This window comes from Hypanus sabinus, chromosome 13, assembly GCF_030144855.1.
Source record: "Hypanus sabinus isolate sHypSab1 chromosome 13, sHypSab1.hap1, whole genome shotgun sequence".
NCBI lineage: Eukaryota > Metazoa > Chordata > Chondrichthyes > Myliobatiformes > Dasyatidae > Hypanus > Hypanus sabinus.
In genome coordinates this window covers 26639276-26656290 of record NC_082718.1, presented here as the reverse complement: position 1 = coordinate 26656290, position 17015 = coordinate 26639276, and the positions used below count along the sequence as shown (strand labels likewise).

General features: G+C 42.0%; 1 protein-coding gene across 10 annotated transcripts in view; it reads right to left on the bottom strand.

The window, feature by feature from the left end:
- celf2 (cugbp, Elav-like family member 2) overlaps window positions 1-17015 on the bottom strand; it is a 1092382-nt gene that overhangs the window by 452041 nt on the left and 623326 nt on the right. Inside the window, exon 1 of one of the 10 annotated variants that reach the window (XM_059987347.1) lies at window positions 3149-3240. The exons of the other annotated variants lie outside the window; for them this stretch is intronic. Coding sequence (XP_059843330.1) covers window positions 3149-3201 — 53 coding nt within the window. The 5' untranslated portion in view covers window positions 3202-3240. Of the gene's footprint in view, window positions 1-3148; window positions 3241-17015 lie in introns of those variants that run through there. 10 annotated transcript variants of the gene reach the window in all.

Genomic DNA, 17015 nt, shown 5'->3' with positions numbered 1-17015 from the left:
GTGGCAGCAACATGAGGCATAAAAGCATGCTGACATAGAAAAGAGGTTCTGTTGTTCTTTAGACCAAATGTTAGTTCACATTTCTTCCTCATTCTAAGTGATCTTTACCATGGAATGTTTGTTGGTGCCAGATAGGGTGGTTTGAGAATCTCAGAAAATGCTGATCTCCTGGGATCTTCATGCACCAGTGGTCTAGAGTTTACAGAGAATGGTGCAAAAAACAAAAAAAAAACATCCAGTGAATGACATTTCCATGGGTGAAAACGCCTTAAGGAGAGAGGCCAGAGAAGAATAACCAGGCTTGTTTGAGCTGACAGGAAGGCTACAATAACTCAAACAACCACATGTTACAACAGTGTTCAGAAGAACATTTCTGAAAGCAGAACATGTTGAACCTTGAAGTGGATGGGCTACAGCTGCAGAAGACCATGCAGGGTTGCATTCCTGTACCTAATAAATAGCCACAGAGTATATAATTTCAAGTGTTTCTACCTTTGCCATGCACAAGATCTACTGGTTCTGTTTGTTGATACTGACAGAGTGTTTCAGAAAATATAATTGAACAAAGAGTAATGCTATGAAGACAGCTGATCAACAGGGAATAGTTTATTCCCAGAGGCATTGTAAACATTTCCCAAATTGATGATAAAAAGGTCGTGGAGGGAGGAATTATTTAATCAGTATACTTGTTTCAAGCATAGGTTTACCAAAATTAAAACACAACAAAAAATTGTACAGGCAGTGTTTGCAACATTAAATACAAAGAGGGGTTTAACTACTGTCAGAAAATTTGCAATTGATCTAAACAATCCTTTCAACTCAGGGGAAGCTTGTGAATACAATCAGTGTGCACTCAATGGCCATTTATTAAATACACCTGCTCATTAATGCAAATATCTAATCAGCCATTCATGTGGTAGCAACTCAATACATAAAGGCACACAGATATAGTCAAGAACATCAATTGTTATTCAGACAAAACATCAGAATAGGGAAGAAACAGGACCTAAGTGACTTTGACTGCAGAATGATTGTTGGTGCCAGATGGGGTGGCCTGTGCATCTCAGAAGCTGCTGATCTCCAACGATTTTTATGCACGATAGTCTCCAGAGTTTACAGATACTGGTGTAAAAAAAAATCTAGTGAACAACAGTTCTGTGAGTGGAAACGTCTTGCTATTAAGAGGTCAGAGGAAAATTGCCTGATTGGTTCAAGCTGGCAGGCAAGTGGTGGAAATTCAAATAAGCAGGCATTACAACAGTGAAAGAACTTCTCTGAATGCACATATCAAATCTGAAGTTGATGGGCTACAGCAGTTGAAGACTGTGAACATACACTCAGTAGCCGCTTTGTTAGGTACAGGAGGTAACTAATATTTAGCATAAAATGTTTTGAGGGGAAGCTAAAATAAACACTTGGATTCAGATGCTGTGATCTGGGTTAAGGACTCCCATCACTCACAATGATTCACCTGAGCTGGGGGAAGATCAGCTGAGCAGGCAAACAGGAGCAAGTCAAGCTCATCTTGACAGAGAGAGGGCAGGAGTGACATGGTCAAAAGCACTAGCATCATCCCTCCTCATGCCCCAAGCAACACCCCCTACCATCTGAGAAAGGAAAGTCAGGGATGGGAGAGACTTCAGGGGTGGGGAGGGGCAGAATAGAGACAGGAGAAAGAAGTGGCTGTGTTTAACTCTTCTGCAAAAGGGAAGCAAGAGAACTCTGATACCAATTGCTGAAAGAGAACATAGAAACAGATACAAGTTGAGTGATACAACATGGAATAGGCACGTCAAGTCTCACTGCCAAACCCAATTTAACCCTAACCTAATCAGGGGATGATATACAATGAGCAATTAACCTACCCAGTACATTTTTGGACACTGGGAGGAAATTGGGGAACCTGGAGAAGACCCACGCATTCCACAGAGAGGACATATAGACTCTATAGAATGCTGCCAGAACTAAACTGCAAAACACCCTGAGCGGTGCGTTACCATGGTGCCCTCCGCACGATATATGTAGTTGGACATCAGTTTTATCTCTGCCATGTTCATTTATTAGATGGCAAGCTAAAATATATAAAGAGAGAGAAAGAGCAAGAGGAGAGGAAATGGAGAGACAGAATTAGATGGCTAGATAACAGTTTATGAGAGAGATTGAGAGAGCAAGACAGTGAGAGGGAAAATGAAGTGAGAAAAATAAGAGCGATTGAGAGAGGGAGAGAAAATGGAGAGAGAAATGAGAGAGGAGAGAGAAATAAAAGAAACAGTGAAATAGTGGTCAAACTTGACACAATACTGGACGTATCACTGACGGCAGCTCCCTGATAACAAACAACCGAGCAGATTGATAGAAGAATGATTATCAAACTAAATCGATTCCTTGATCTGACATCCTGTGCTTAATGGAGAAACCACACATAAATCTCCTGACCGATGCCATGGAGCACGCTTTGTTCGCTGGAGCACTCCAACGATATTAATGTGATGTCAAACACCGGAGACCAGGAATGTGCGCCCGCACGCCGGCATAATGTGGAACAGCATTAATAGAACATTAAACAAGTTTCTCCTGCAAATGTCTTTTGTAAAAAAAACACGGAAGGAGAGGGGAGGTGGGGAATTGGAAACACGGGGCACTGGAAGTATTCCGACAGTTCTATATTCTCACTGTCCCGTCGGCAGAGAAAGAGAGAGATGTGTATTTAGACTCTCCACTGACAGCCAATATATTCAACAAAAGGGCCGCATTTTTTTTAAAGTCAGCTCAGTCAGAACCAACAACAACCCCCTCTGCTGCCAACCTCCACTAACAAACATCTCGGGCACTTTCTGACTTAATGTTATTCCCCTTCCTCAACCCAGCACGAGCACAATCCTGCCAGGAGGTCACCACACACCCAGAGTGAGTGAAATAGGAGGAGGGGAGGGAGGGAACTCAATATCCCGGCTCATTGCACACTCCCGCGCCGTCCACCCCGCTCCTGAAAACAAAAGGTCCGCAAAATGCCAGCAATCTCCTCCTGCAGACGCAAGCCAGATGCACTAAAAGCAAAAGCAAGCACGGCAAAGCAACAGCGATACCAGAATAGGAGCCGCGGTTAAAACTTAGTATCGTAGGCAGAGACAGACACACGCTACAGTACCTCAAAGGCAGCTCATCGTTTATCAGAATAGCAGCAGGTTTGGGACAGCGCATGCTTTGTGCAAAGATATTCTCGACAAAAGGCAGCCCACAAGCCCGTGAAACATAAACGGCACCGTAACTCCACTCTCAATGGCCTCTCTCTCTCTCTCTCTTATCAACGCTGCAGAAGTAGAAAGCGGGGCCTTCACAGAATCACTGAGCAGAAATAATCCTCTCTGACAAGTTATGTTGTTTGAGCATATCTAACATTAATGCAGCGCACAGCCCCAAGGGTCTTGTTTGCATTCAGCTATTGCTGAGACAGGGAGGATTGCCGTTAATTATAAGTAGTGCTGGGTGGCAGGCAAAATATCTCCCTTCTTATGGATACTGTTCCAGCTTGACATGTAAACACCAAACCAAGAGTTGCATTCAGAATCAGCAATTACAGAGAAGATAAATAACTTGGTTACTCCAACTCTTGTTTTTTTTTTCCCCCATTGCTTCTGTCCAGAATATATCAAATGAATTAAACATTTCATCCTCAGCCTTGCAGGAAAAATAAATCAATTTTAAGCTGACCTGGGTCAGAAACAGGCTATTTTTCACACTTCATTAAAGATATATTGAGTAAATAACAGTTAAAAAAAACCCGAGAAAATCTGCAGATGCTGGGAATCCAAGCAAAGCACACAAATTGCTGGAGGAACTCATCAGGCCAGGCAGCCTCAATGGAAGAGAGCACAGTCAATACTTCGGGCAGAGACCCTTCCGCAGGACAGTGGAGAAAAAAGCTGAAGTGTGAGGGTAAGAAGGGGGCAGAGGAAGAAATGCAGAGTGATAGGTGAAACCGAGAGGGGGTGAGGGGTGAAGTTAAGAGCCTGGGAAGTTGAATGGTGAAAGAAATACAGGGTTGGAGAGGGGGGAGTCCATGGAAGAAAGAAAAGGGACACCAGAGATGGCACACAAGCAGATAAGATGAAAGAGTGAAGGAGAGGTGGGGGGGGGGGGCATTACTATAGGTTTGAGAAGTCAATGTTTATGCCATCAGGTTGGAGGTTACCAAGAAGGAATATAAGACGTTGCTCTTCCAAGCTGAGTGTGGCCTCATTGCGACAGTCGAGGACGTCATGAACTGACATATCAATCATGGGAATGGGAATTGGGGGAAAAAGCGCCTTTTTGAATCTTGTGCTTCCTTGTTGAGCGTTAAGTAATTGTACCAGTGAATTCAGGGGGTTCCTGCTCATGGATCTTAATAGTCAACTGAAGAGTGTGACTCTGTTTTGACTGAGTCAAAAGTTGTGGCCAAAGACTCAAGTACATAAAGGGTACTGAAGAACTGTGTTGTACAGGCAGGTTTCAAATAGACAGTTAAAACGTAGACCATATCTATCAATTCAGGTACTGTAGTTGTAAAGATCAGATAGTAGTACTTCAGGAAAAATAGGGGAGTGGCTATCAATATCAATACTCATTCCTCCAACCACCACCGCGGACATAGATTATCACTGATCATTTTGGGAGCTTGCTAGGCGCAAATTGGGAGGCATATTGTATCATTTCTTAATGCATGCATGCATTTCTAAATGACAATAAATGAGGACTGAGCATCCTCATAATCTAAATCTAAAATTTAAATCTATTCTCATTTTACAACTGATTCCAAAGAGCTTTATTGACCGTCTGGGAGTTCCTGTGGAAATACCCGAATCCACATTTAAAATAGTTGACAAATATGTCCATCTGTTAGATTTAGTTGTCAACTAAATTTGCACGGTACAAATTTTATGACACATGCCACTGATAGTAAACCTGATTTTGATTCTGATTTCAAATATGGGTTCACATGTGTCCGCTGGTACTTGTTTGAGTCTTAAAGGACCATCTGTACAGTTCTCTCAGCTGCATGCATGACACAGCATTTCAGCAGAGGTATAAAATATATGTGGCTTGCTCATTGACCTTCCTGCCCCAGTGGGCTCAGGGCGCAGGAAATCAAAAGCACAGAGTGTGGGACTTGCCACCGGCCATGAGTTCAGGGGTGCCCATTGCTTGTGATGATACATTTTCCATGTTTTGTAGCACATAAAATACATTGCGCCAGTGTAATAACATTTCTATCTGAGAAGTTCGCTGTTATTTTTCAGTATTTTCAGGCTCTGTTTGTGATGGGCAGAACCATTTTTTTTAAGTTCATCTGAATAGGAAAGGTTGAGAGGGATAGGAGCCAAATGCAGCAAATGGGCCTAGCCCAGATAGATATCTTAGGTAGCATGGATAGTTGGGCCGAAGAGCCTGTTTCTATGTTCCATCACTCTCGTGGTCCAATGCAGCTGCAGCATCTTGCTGAGCTACAACTGAGTGTTTCAGATATTGATTCTTTCACTTTTCTTGCAACTTAGAAAAAAGGCACTTAGTCTTTCAAGTCTATGCAATTCCATCCCTCCTTATTCCCCATAACCCATTCTCCATCATCCATCCTCTCCACCCCCACTGTCGAACCTTCCACTCACGCCATTGATAACTTATAAAGGCCCATTAACCGACCAAAACCAGGCCCAACTTAAGGATCTCAGTGGAAACATGTACAGACATCATGGGCTGAAGGGCCGGTTCCTGTGCAGTACCATTCTAAGCTTGCTCGGAGGACACCCACTGAATCACAGGCAGAACGTGCAAACGCCACACAGACAGCACCCTGAGGTCAGGATCAAACTCGGTTCTCAAATGTGTTTTGAGTTCAGCAGCTGGGAGGTAATGTCTTACAAAACCCTCGTTAGACCACACATGAAATATTATCTCAGTTCTGGTTGGCTCATTATAGGAATTACGTGGAAGCTTCAGAGAGGGTGCAGAGATTTACCAGGATGCTGCTGGTTTAGAGAGCATGTTTTATGAGAATAGGTTGACTGAGCGAGGAATTTACACCTTGGAGCGAAGAAGGACAAGTGGTGACTTGATAGAGGTGTACAAGATGATGAGACGCATCGATCGATTAGATAGGCAGAGACTTTTTCCCCGGGCAGAAGTGGCTAATAAGAGGGGGCATATTTTCAAAGTGATTGGAGGGAAGTATAGGGGGATGTCAGAGGTAAGTTCTTCATACAGAGAGAGATAGTTGTGTGGAACACCTGGCCAGGTCTGGTGGTAGAGGCCAGTACATTAGTGGCATTTAGAAGGGCACATGGATGATAGAAAAATGGAGGGCTCTGTATGAGGGAAGGGTTTAATTGATCATATAGTAGGTTAAAAGGATTGGCACAACATTGTGGGCTATCTTCTATGTTCTATGTCTCTGGAATTGTGAGGCAGCTGTCCTCCCAGCTGTCCTTCCACCTACTTCCTTTCAGAATGACCTCTTCAATGAAGCACTGGATGTCATCTGGCATTTCAGCCATTTTACCTTGAGCAGGAGTCAGTGCTGTTAGTAGAGGAGTGGCAGGGGTGGGGGCAGGAAGAGTGAATAAGTAAGCAGCTTCTGAATGCGAAATATGCTTTAATAAAACATTAGAAAACACACAGAACTCAGCAGCAGAGAAATGAAAGCACTGCAGAACCTTCCACAAGCAAGCATCAATAGCTACTTCATTCATAAATTGTTGTGCCAATGTAGAAATGCATTAAATACTTGTCTCAGATAACACAACCTACAAAGCTATTGACTCTTGGAATGTAGAACATTTCAATCTTTCTGGACCAGCACGCATTTATTTTTAAAACAGCTCACCAGAGTATTCCATTGGGACCCATTAAACTACATTTCTTGCAATTTTCTCCAATATGATGGGGAGAAATATATTTTAAAAATACGCTATTCTTTATGAAGTAGGTTTCTCACCACTGAAAGGAATCCTGTTTTTCGATATTAATCTGAACTTCAAAGAGGATCCGTTGACCAATTAGATACAGGCTGAGTGTTGGATATTAATGTTTTTAAGCAAAACCTTATTCCAGTTTTTACAAAAAATCCTCCATTGGAATTGATATATTTTTTGAGTTAAATGGGTGAACTAAATTTTCCTGCTGAGTCAGGTGAATCTATTTTCTTTTATTTGGCTCAGTTTAACACAATGAGGGGCTAATTAAGATGCTTGCATCACACTCAAAATGCTGGAGGAACTCACTAACTCAGGCATCATCTGTGTGTGGGGCGGGGGAAAAGCAATTGACATCTCAGGCCGAGACCCTTCGTCATGTAGTTCCTCCAGCATTTTGTGTGTGTTTTGCTCTGGATTTCCAGTGTCTGTGGAACCTCCTGTGTTTAAGATGTTTGCATCATTTGCACTTCTATTCCGACAGTTTGGCTGGGCTGCCCCCCCTGCAATGTTGGGGTGAATATCACAGTTCATCTCAATGAAGAAGCAATGTTGACATAAAGTGGAGAGGTGAGAAGGCCAGTATAGGGAGGAGAAGGGACGTGCTGATTGGTAGACTGAGGATGGGAAATGAGATGACTGGCAGGTTATGCCAGGTTGGGGAGGGGAGGGTGTAGAGTTGGGGGACAGTGGCTGGTGACTAGTGGATAGAGGGGGAAGAAAAGTTTTGTCTGTCCCCACCTATCAGTTACCTGCCACTGTTTTCCCAATTCCCACTCCCCTTCCCTACATGGACAACCTGCCTGTTGTCTTACATCCCAATTATCTTGGACTCCTGTCTCACAACTCCCCCTCTTTATACTGTCCATCCTTGCCTCTCCACTCCTCAGCCCAGATGCAGGGTTTCAATCCGAAACATTGACAGTCCATTTGTCCCACAGATGTTGCTTGACCCACTGAGTTCCTCCTGTAGACAGTTTATTGCTTCAGATTCCGGCATCTGCAGTCGGTTGTGCTTCTACATAGACCAAGGTTCCATGTCCTTCTTTGAGAAGCACTATAGGGCTTTATATGCCCAAAATGGGAGATTAGATAATGGAGTAAGGAGAGCATCAGGGACCTCCGTTTAACATCTCATCCAAAGATTAATATTTCCAACTAGGCAACATTTCATTGATGCTGCACAGAAGATGCCGGGCTAAATTACATGTCTGAGCCTGTGAAGTGGGTCCTTCCCTTTCTTTCATGGTCTTCTCTCCACTCCTATTTGACTTCTTCCACCTGTCCCCACCAGCTCCTCACATAACCTCTTCAACCCCACACCTTCACCCGGTCTCAGCTATCATCTGCCAGCTTGTAATCTGTTCACTCTCCCCACCTTCCTACCCCTGTAGATGCCAAGGATCAGAAATAAAGAAGAAGGCTCGGAGAAAACTCAGGCAACAACTGTGAAAGGAAGGATCTTGCCCCAAAATGTCAACTGTTTATTCCTCTCCATAGATGCTGCCTCATCTGCTGAGTTCCTCCAGCATTTTGTGTGTGTTTAAAACGCAAACACGAGGAAATCTGCAGATGCTGGAAATTCAAGCAATACACGCAAAATGCTGGTGGAATGCAGCAGGCCGGGCCGCATCTATAGGAAGAAGTACAGTCGATGTTTCAGGCTGAGTCCCTTCGTCAAGACTAACTGAAAGAAGAGGTAGTAAGAGATTTGAAAGTGGGAGAGAGAGGGGGAGAGAGGGAGATCCAAAATGATAGGAGAAGACAGGAGGGGGAGGGATGAAGCTAAGTGTTGTAAAGTTAATGGCAAAAGGGATACACAGCTGGAGAGGGAGAGGATCAAGGGACGGGAGGCCTAGGGAGAAACAAAGTGGGAGGGGCGTACCAGAGGGAGATGGAGAGCAGGCAAGGAGTGATTGTGAGAGGGACAGAGAGAGGAAAGTTGGGGGGGGGGGGGAAATAATTAAAATAAATAATTAAAATAAATAAATAAATAGATAAATAAATAAATAAATAGATAAATAAATAAATAAATAAATAGATAAATAGATGGATGAATGGATGGATGGATGGATGGATGGATGGATGAATGAATGAATAAATAAGGGATGGGGCAAGAAGGGGAGGAGGGGCATTAATGGAAGTTAGAGAAATCAATGTTTATGCCATCAGGTTGGAGGCTACCTAGACGGTATATAAGATGTTGTTCCTCCAAACTGAATGTGGCTTCATCTTAACAGTAGAGAAGGCCATGGATAGACATATCAGAATGGGAATGGGACGTGGAATTAAAATGTGTGGCCACTGGGAGATCCTGCTTTCTCTGGCGGACAGAGTGTAGGTATTCAGCGAACTGGTCTCCCATTCTGCGTCGGGTCTCACCAACATATAGTAGGCCGCAGTGGGAGCACTGGACGCAGTATACCACACCAGCTGACTCACAGGTGAAGTGTTTGTGTGTGTGTGTTGTGCTGGATTTCCAGCATATGCAAGATCTCTTGTGTTCAGGAGTTAAGTCTTTTGTCAGGACTCTGATAGGAGGTCAACAAACTGAAACCCTAACCCCCTCCATCTGCGCTGCCTGAGAAACAGAATCCGCTCCATTTAATGCCTTTCCTGTGTAAGTTAAGTGTCCAGGTACCAGAAAACATGGCCTCAGTTTGTTAACATCTCCTCTATCACCTCTGACCAGATAATCCATTCACTTTAATGAGGTTGCTCATGAGTTATTGATGGAACAGCAATCAAAGACTACATCTCATTAACAGCCTGCCTTGTTCCACTGGCGTTGGACATACAGTGCCACAGTTCTCTGGACTTTCCTCGCATGACCTCCCTCAGCCGCCTTGCCAATTAAGGGCTTATATTAAAAAGCACACTTAGTGACCAAACTGCCTCCATATGCTGCGAAATGCAATTACTGCTTAACGTAGTAAAGTTTACGAGTGGTAGGTTTTATTCTGAGCAGAAGTCACCAGGAGTGCATGTTCAAAAATCTCAGCTTTTATTTTTGATACATTAAAATTATGACTGCGAGATCTCTAGAAATTCACCTTTCCACCTGCCTTGCTGAGAACATAGGCCTAGCTATCTCCAAACCTGTCTGTTCCACACGCCTCGTTTCCAAGTTCTTTTGCTCACTTTTCACCTTCCCAGTGTTTCAAGGTCTGTCTGTGGCTGTGAAGGCATTGCTCGGCCCTAAGCGACGATCGGTTATTCCCTCCTGCAGATGCTGCCTGACCTTCTGAGCTCTGCCAGCATTATGAGGTATTTGCAGCACGTGTTTAAGCTTTGTCTCTTTTCATCTGTCAGAAAGGAACCCTCTCATGAGTGGCTGGTTCCCTATCTCAAAATGATGATGCTTTCGACGGTGCAGCACACTCTCCATATTGTGTACAGAATTGTGTGGAGGTGCAGGAGCAGTATTTTATGACACTGAGGTAATCTGTAGGTTAGTTTGGATCAAATAACTGGAACACTCTTCCAAGTAACTGTCACAGACACTGGATACAAGTTGGACCAGATGAAACCATCCAATAGCTTAGCATTATCTGCCATCAGCTATCGGCTGTTCATGTCTCCATTTGGCTCAGACCTACACACAAACTTAGCCAAATGTGGAATTTGAAGACAAGCTGGAAGTCAGATGCCATTCATTGTACATCAGAATCAGGGTCAGGTTTACTCTCACTGCCATATGTAATGAAATGTGTTCCTTTGTGGCAGCAGTACAGCGTAAGCCATAAAAATTACAAATAAATTTAGTACTATAAAATAAATATATTACTGTGAAAGAAGACTAGTGAGGTAGTGTTCATGGATTCATTTAGGACTATTTATAAATCTGACGGTGGAGGGCAAGAAGCCATTTTTAAAATTCTGAATCTTCATGCTCCTGTACCCAATGGGAAGAGGAAATGTTCTTGGTGGTGAGGGTCCTTTCGATGAATGTCACCTTCTTGAGGCAATGTGTTTAGAAGATAGCTTGCTCCACTATTCACACGTAATCATGTCCAGTGGGGGAACATCACCGCGCACTCTATGCTTGGCTCTTGACATTATGCCAGCAGAATGGATGCGTTGTCTCATTCATTTGAAAGGAGTCAAGGTCCGTGGTCCGAGATAAGATTAGCTTTATTTGTCACATGTACATTGAAACATACAGTGAAATGTGTTGTTTGTGTCAAATCCAATCAGTGAAGATTGTGTTGGGAAGTCCACAAGTGTTGCCATGCTTCCGGTGCCAATGTTACATGCCCACAACTCACTGACACTAACCGTAGGTCTTGGAATGCAGGAGGAAACTGGAGCACCCAGAAGAAACCTCTGCAGTCACGGGGCGAATGTAGAAACTCCTTCCGGACGGCAGGAATTGAACCTCAATCTTACAGCTGGCACTGTAAAGCATTGTGCTAACTGCTACACTATGGCACCACCCAACCTGTTCAGGCCCTAAATGTCCTCACAGGTGTGGAGGGTCAGCTCAATGGAACAGATCTGTATCCTGTAACCTGAATTCATGCAGGGAATTGTCAATGTAATAATTGAACTATCTTCATCGCTAGTATCATGGACAAATATTGTTGTGACTTTGCCTCCATATTCCCCTTTAAGATAACTGGAATTGGTTTATTATTGTCTCATGTACTGAGGTAAGGTGAGAAGCTTTTATTGCATGTTGTTCATACAGATCAATTCATTACACAGTGCATTGAGTCAGAAAAAGGTAACACCATAACAGAATGCAGAATAAAGTATAACAGCTACAGATAAAGTGCAGTGCAGGTAGACAAATATCTACTGATTGTTGCAGTAAGGAAAATTAATTGCTGTAAAGCAGTAGGAAAGTCCACAGGACATTAATGACTGGATATATGCACAAAATGTCCAGTCATTAATGTCTAATTACCATATATAACCATATAACAATAATATAGCACATAACCAAATTACACCTTAAGGGCCTCAGAGAATTGAGAACAGAAGGCTATCTTACTCCTCCATTCAAGCAAGTTGCTCACAGTAAATTCAGGTGATACAAATCTGAAGAAATTGTCAAGGTAATTCAGTCTTTCAACAGCAACTTGTAGTTTTACAGTCCTTTTAATGTACACAGAACATAGAGCAATATAACCACAAACTGCTGGAGGAACTCAGCAGGCTAGGTAGCATCTCTGGTGAGGAATGAACAGTTGGTATTTTGGGTCGAGACCCTTCATCAAAACTTGAAAGGAAGTGCGAAGAAGCCAGAATAAAAAGATGTGGGGAGGGGAAGCAGCACAAGATTTTGCCCTCCTCCCCCACCCGACCAGCTTCCCCCTCACTTGGTTTCATCTGTCATTTGCCAGTTTGTACTCTTTCCCCTCCCTCTCTTCTTTTGGTTTCTCCCCCTTTCCTGTTCAGTCCCAATGAAGAGTCAGAATAACGACCGTTTATTCCTCTCCATAGATGCAGCCTGACCTGCAGAGTTCCTTCAGCATTTTGTGTGTGTTACCCTGGATTTCTAGCATCTGCAGAATCTCTTGTGTTGACAGAACAGTACAGCACAGGAACCTGTGACCTATGTACCAGCCACAATGATAAATTAAAGTAATCCAATCGCCTGTATGTGGTTGATATCCTCTCATCCCCTGCCCATTCATTAGCCTGCCTAAATGCTAGGAACGTTTCACCATGTTAAGCTTTCACTGTGGTTAACATGTTATAAGTTTCCAAGCAGGTGTACAAAATAAAATTCAAAGTTGAATAGATTGTGATAGTACAGTCAAACAAAGTTAATTCCAAGCTGCATTGGAAGGGAATTTTTTAAGGAGGTAGGTTTTAAGGAAAGTGGGGAGGTTAAGGGAAGAATAACCAGAGTTTTGAACATTGATGGCCAATGGGGCATCTAAGACCCTTTATCAGAACTGGAAAGAAAGAGGGCAGAAGCCAAAATACTAGGGCAGGGGGAAAGGGAGGAGCATAGATTGGCAAGTGAATCCAGATTAGAGGAGGTAGGTAGATAAGTGGGGGAGTGGGGCTGAAAAAGAATGATGTGAGAAGCTGGGAGGCAATAGGAGGAGCAGGCAATGGGTTGAGGAAGAGGGAATCTGAAAGGAGAGGTTAGTGGCCCATGGAATAAAGGAAAGGAGCTGGGAATCCAGAAAGAGGAAGGAGAAGGTGATGTGCAGGTATTCTGGGTTTCAATCTCAGTCCAGGAAGTTCCAGGATCCACAATTTTATATGTCACATAAATCTTTAATTTAAGTGTCAATATGATTTAAAAACTGTATCTTAACTTTAAACTCAGGTGCCCCAATCCTTCATTTCCCTGAATTCAGGACATGGCTTTGTTGTATCTACCCTATCAAATATTTCCAGGTTTGTCAGATCACCTCAAACAGATAAAAGCCTTCACAAATACAAGTGAACTGAGGGTAATTTTCTTCAACCAGAATACTGCAGAGCTTTAGAATTCTTTATCCCAAAGAGTGGTGGGACTGAGTCATTAGGTACATTGCAACATCAAGATGGATCAAATACTAGACAGGAAAGAGAACTGAAGCAAAGATTAGATTAGCCATCATTCAGTAATAGAGTTCTTGCTCAGCTTTTTCTGTTCCTCTATTATCCAAGTATGCAAGGGAAAACAAGCCAGCTTCTTGCAACCTGGCCTCATAACATAACTCTGTACATGTCCATATCATTCTGGGAAGTGAAGAATGATCTTAATTCCACCCCAACAATGAGGTCCCGACTGATTCCACAACATATGGACTCACTTTCAAGGACTCTACAACTCCTGTTCTCAATATTATTTATTACTTATTTATCTATTATTATTAATTTGTTTTCTGTTTGTATTTGTACAATTTGTTCTCTTTTGAACATTGGTTGTTTGTCTCGCCTTATTATGATGGTATTGGGTTTGCTGACCACGAAGCTCTAGAGAAAGGGCTTAAGGTCTTCTCAAATGAAGACTGTAAGCTCTATTGAATATAAATATCCATGAGTATCTCACTAAAGGATTATACTCTAAGTACCCAATCTTCAAAGACTAGTTTACTACCCTGCTTATTCTCTATGGCGAGCTTAGCTGCCAACATTCACTATTCGAGCAGTGGGTGCCTTCTCCCTACCAAGGGGAAGGTACTTCCAGCTAGCAAAGTAGTTCAAAACATCATTCATTTATTCTCAGTGATAAGTGTTTTAATGCAAACAACATTCTTAAAAGAGATTTAAAACTCACTGAGGATTTCTATCTTAAACATTTCCAAATTACAAACCATTTCTAAAGCACGAACCATTTCCAAAACACAATACACAAAGCATAAAGCATTTTTAAAACACCAAGGATAAAGGATTACCAAAACACAAGTACAATTCCAATCATCTAAAAAGACATGCCCACAAGTTGCAGATGAATGAATTGCCCATCACAGATAATGAAACTAGAGTAATGATTCTAGTTCACCCCACGTTTCTTCCATAGCTTCTTGATATTCCTCATTCCATTCCCAATAAGCCTAAACTGCTTTCTACATTTACACCCATTTTCTCCCTCTTGGGTCACTTCACACAGATGATAAAAATATCATCTGATACCCTTTGAACACAAATGTTCCAAAAGCACCTTGGAGACATCGTTCAACAATTAACACTGTAAATTCTGTGAAGCTAACTTCCTTGAGCACATAAAACTTCCAAGTTATTCCACATTAGTTATTCAACATGTTAAATGATATTATCTATCTAATCTTCAAGCTTCCTTGAACTAAACAACTTATGAGTCAGCAAATTAAACAACCCATTATACTCTGCTCTTGAGCAGTAAGTCAAGATGTTGTAAGTTAGCATCTGCTTTTCATAGAGTGTCTACAAAGCTGCTGTATAGACAATACTTTTTTAACTTCAAGATAATTACTGCTTTCTACTTACAGTTTAAGAACTGAAGACTGACTTCCTTTTACGACTAGGAACTAAACAGTTAGTTGGAAGTTTCTTACGTCTATTTTTGATCTTACGATTGGCAAATGCTGATGAGAAATGTAAGTGACCAAGCAGTGAATATCCATCAGATTGGGTATAGCTTTTCATTGATTCCTTTCTATTTATTTGTAATTATTGTGAATATCTGCCAATGAATCACTGGGTAGCAAATGATGACACAAATGTACCTTGATAATAAATTAACTTTTAATTTAATTCCTCTTGTTTAGTGATGGTGGGAGGGAATATAAGAAAAAAATTAATAATCCAACACTACATAAAGTCTGCACCAGCAATACAATCCCGCCACCGTTTACATAGTGTTGAATGAAATATTCCAAGACTCTTGTGTCTGGTTATTAAAGGTCTAATGCTCCATGTAAATAAATGCCATTTAACACTTCATATTCATCTGTAAGAGCAGACACTTGTTTACTCTAATCACCTCTAAATATTTGCATGAAGTCAACATCATAGCCCTCTATAAGTGTAAGGATCATGGGGTAGGACAAACAGGGGCAAACTCCCACCTGCTTCTATATAGTAATCATTCCAAATGGTTATAAATGTGAACAACCCTATTCAAAATGATTTTGATACTGTCACCAGTCCCTCAAAAGTTTTTGCCGGTGACCCATAAGGCTTGCATTTATATAGCTCCCTTTACAGTATTCTTCAAGGAGGAAACTGGAGCACCTGGAGGAAACCCATACGATCACTGGGAAAATTTATAAACTTCTATAAGTCCTATCTCTGACACCACCTCCCCTTTACTTTCCCCCAATAACATTAGAATTGTGTCCTGTTGAATTAACCATTACCACCTCAGAAGAAAGGTGTTGGCTGTCCACTCTATTGCTCTTACCATATTAAACACCTCTTTCAAGTCACCTCTCATCCTCCTTCACTCCACAGAGGAAAACCCAAGCTCGCTCAATCTTTCCTCATGAGATATGCTCTCTAATTGAAACAACATCCTCGAGAATCTCCTCTGTACCTTTTCTAAAGCTTCCACATCCTTCCAGAGGATCACAATACTCCAAGTGTAGTCTAACAAGAGTTTTATAGAGATGTAACATTACCTTGTGGTTCTTGCTGCTAAAATATTTACTAATGCACAATGGTGAGTCGTGTATATGACAGTCTGAATATCAGAAGAAAAATAACATATGCTGGAAATATTAAACAAAAATATAAAACACTCAGCAGGTCAGGCAGCATCTGTAGAAAAAGAAACTGAGCTAACTTTTCAGATTGCAGGCCCTTCGTGACAACAACCGAGGGACATGATCTGCCCTGTACATCATTATTACTTAATGAGACAGGACAGAGCGTAAGGGCATGCCAAAGTTTTCAGGAAAGCAAAGGGTGAAACAGAATAAATTTTCAGTGTCTGTTTACAGGCGCTGGCACAAACTTGCATCACGTCCTCTCTGTTTCATTACAAATTTAAACAAAATACAGATTAGGAAACTGAAACACCGAGGTGATGGGTCTTCGAAAGTAATTCCTCCAGTCTTCATTGTTCGGAAAAGAACAATGTCCAATCATGGCTGGAGTCGGAAAGGAAAGCGCACCCTGTCTAAAAATAAAGCAAGCAAAGCATAATAATGAAAGCAAGAGTGGTTGCCATGGTAACACAATAAAGTACTCTTGACAATTAGAGATTAGTGTATGTGATGTTATCAAGTTAATGGGACCTCAGTGACCCCTTTCTCTATTTTTTTTGCATAATTTTTATCGACATGAAGTATTTAAATAATAGGTCGACTTACTTCAGAACAACTGGGTGAGATCAAGGTGACACTACTTAAATACAGAACATTGAACCTTATTGAATTCTGCTATACTGTTAATTTAAAGAGGGCTGGGTGACAGTGGGAGGTCTCCCCCCCCCCACCTCACACCCTCCCCAAGCTGACAATTTCACCTTTAGAATCAAAAAGATGCACTGAATTCCAGCTTCACAAGACCCTTTTTTGTTTTCTTGGATTTTATTCCACCTGCTTCCACAGCCCTCTTCCCAGTCAGGGAGATAAACGTTACAAGATCACCAAAAGAGGCCAAATGCCCACCCCCCTTTGATCTGCACCAGCTCAT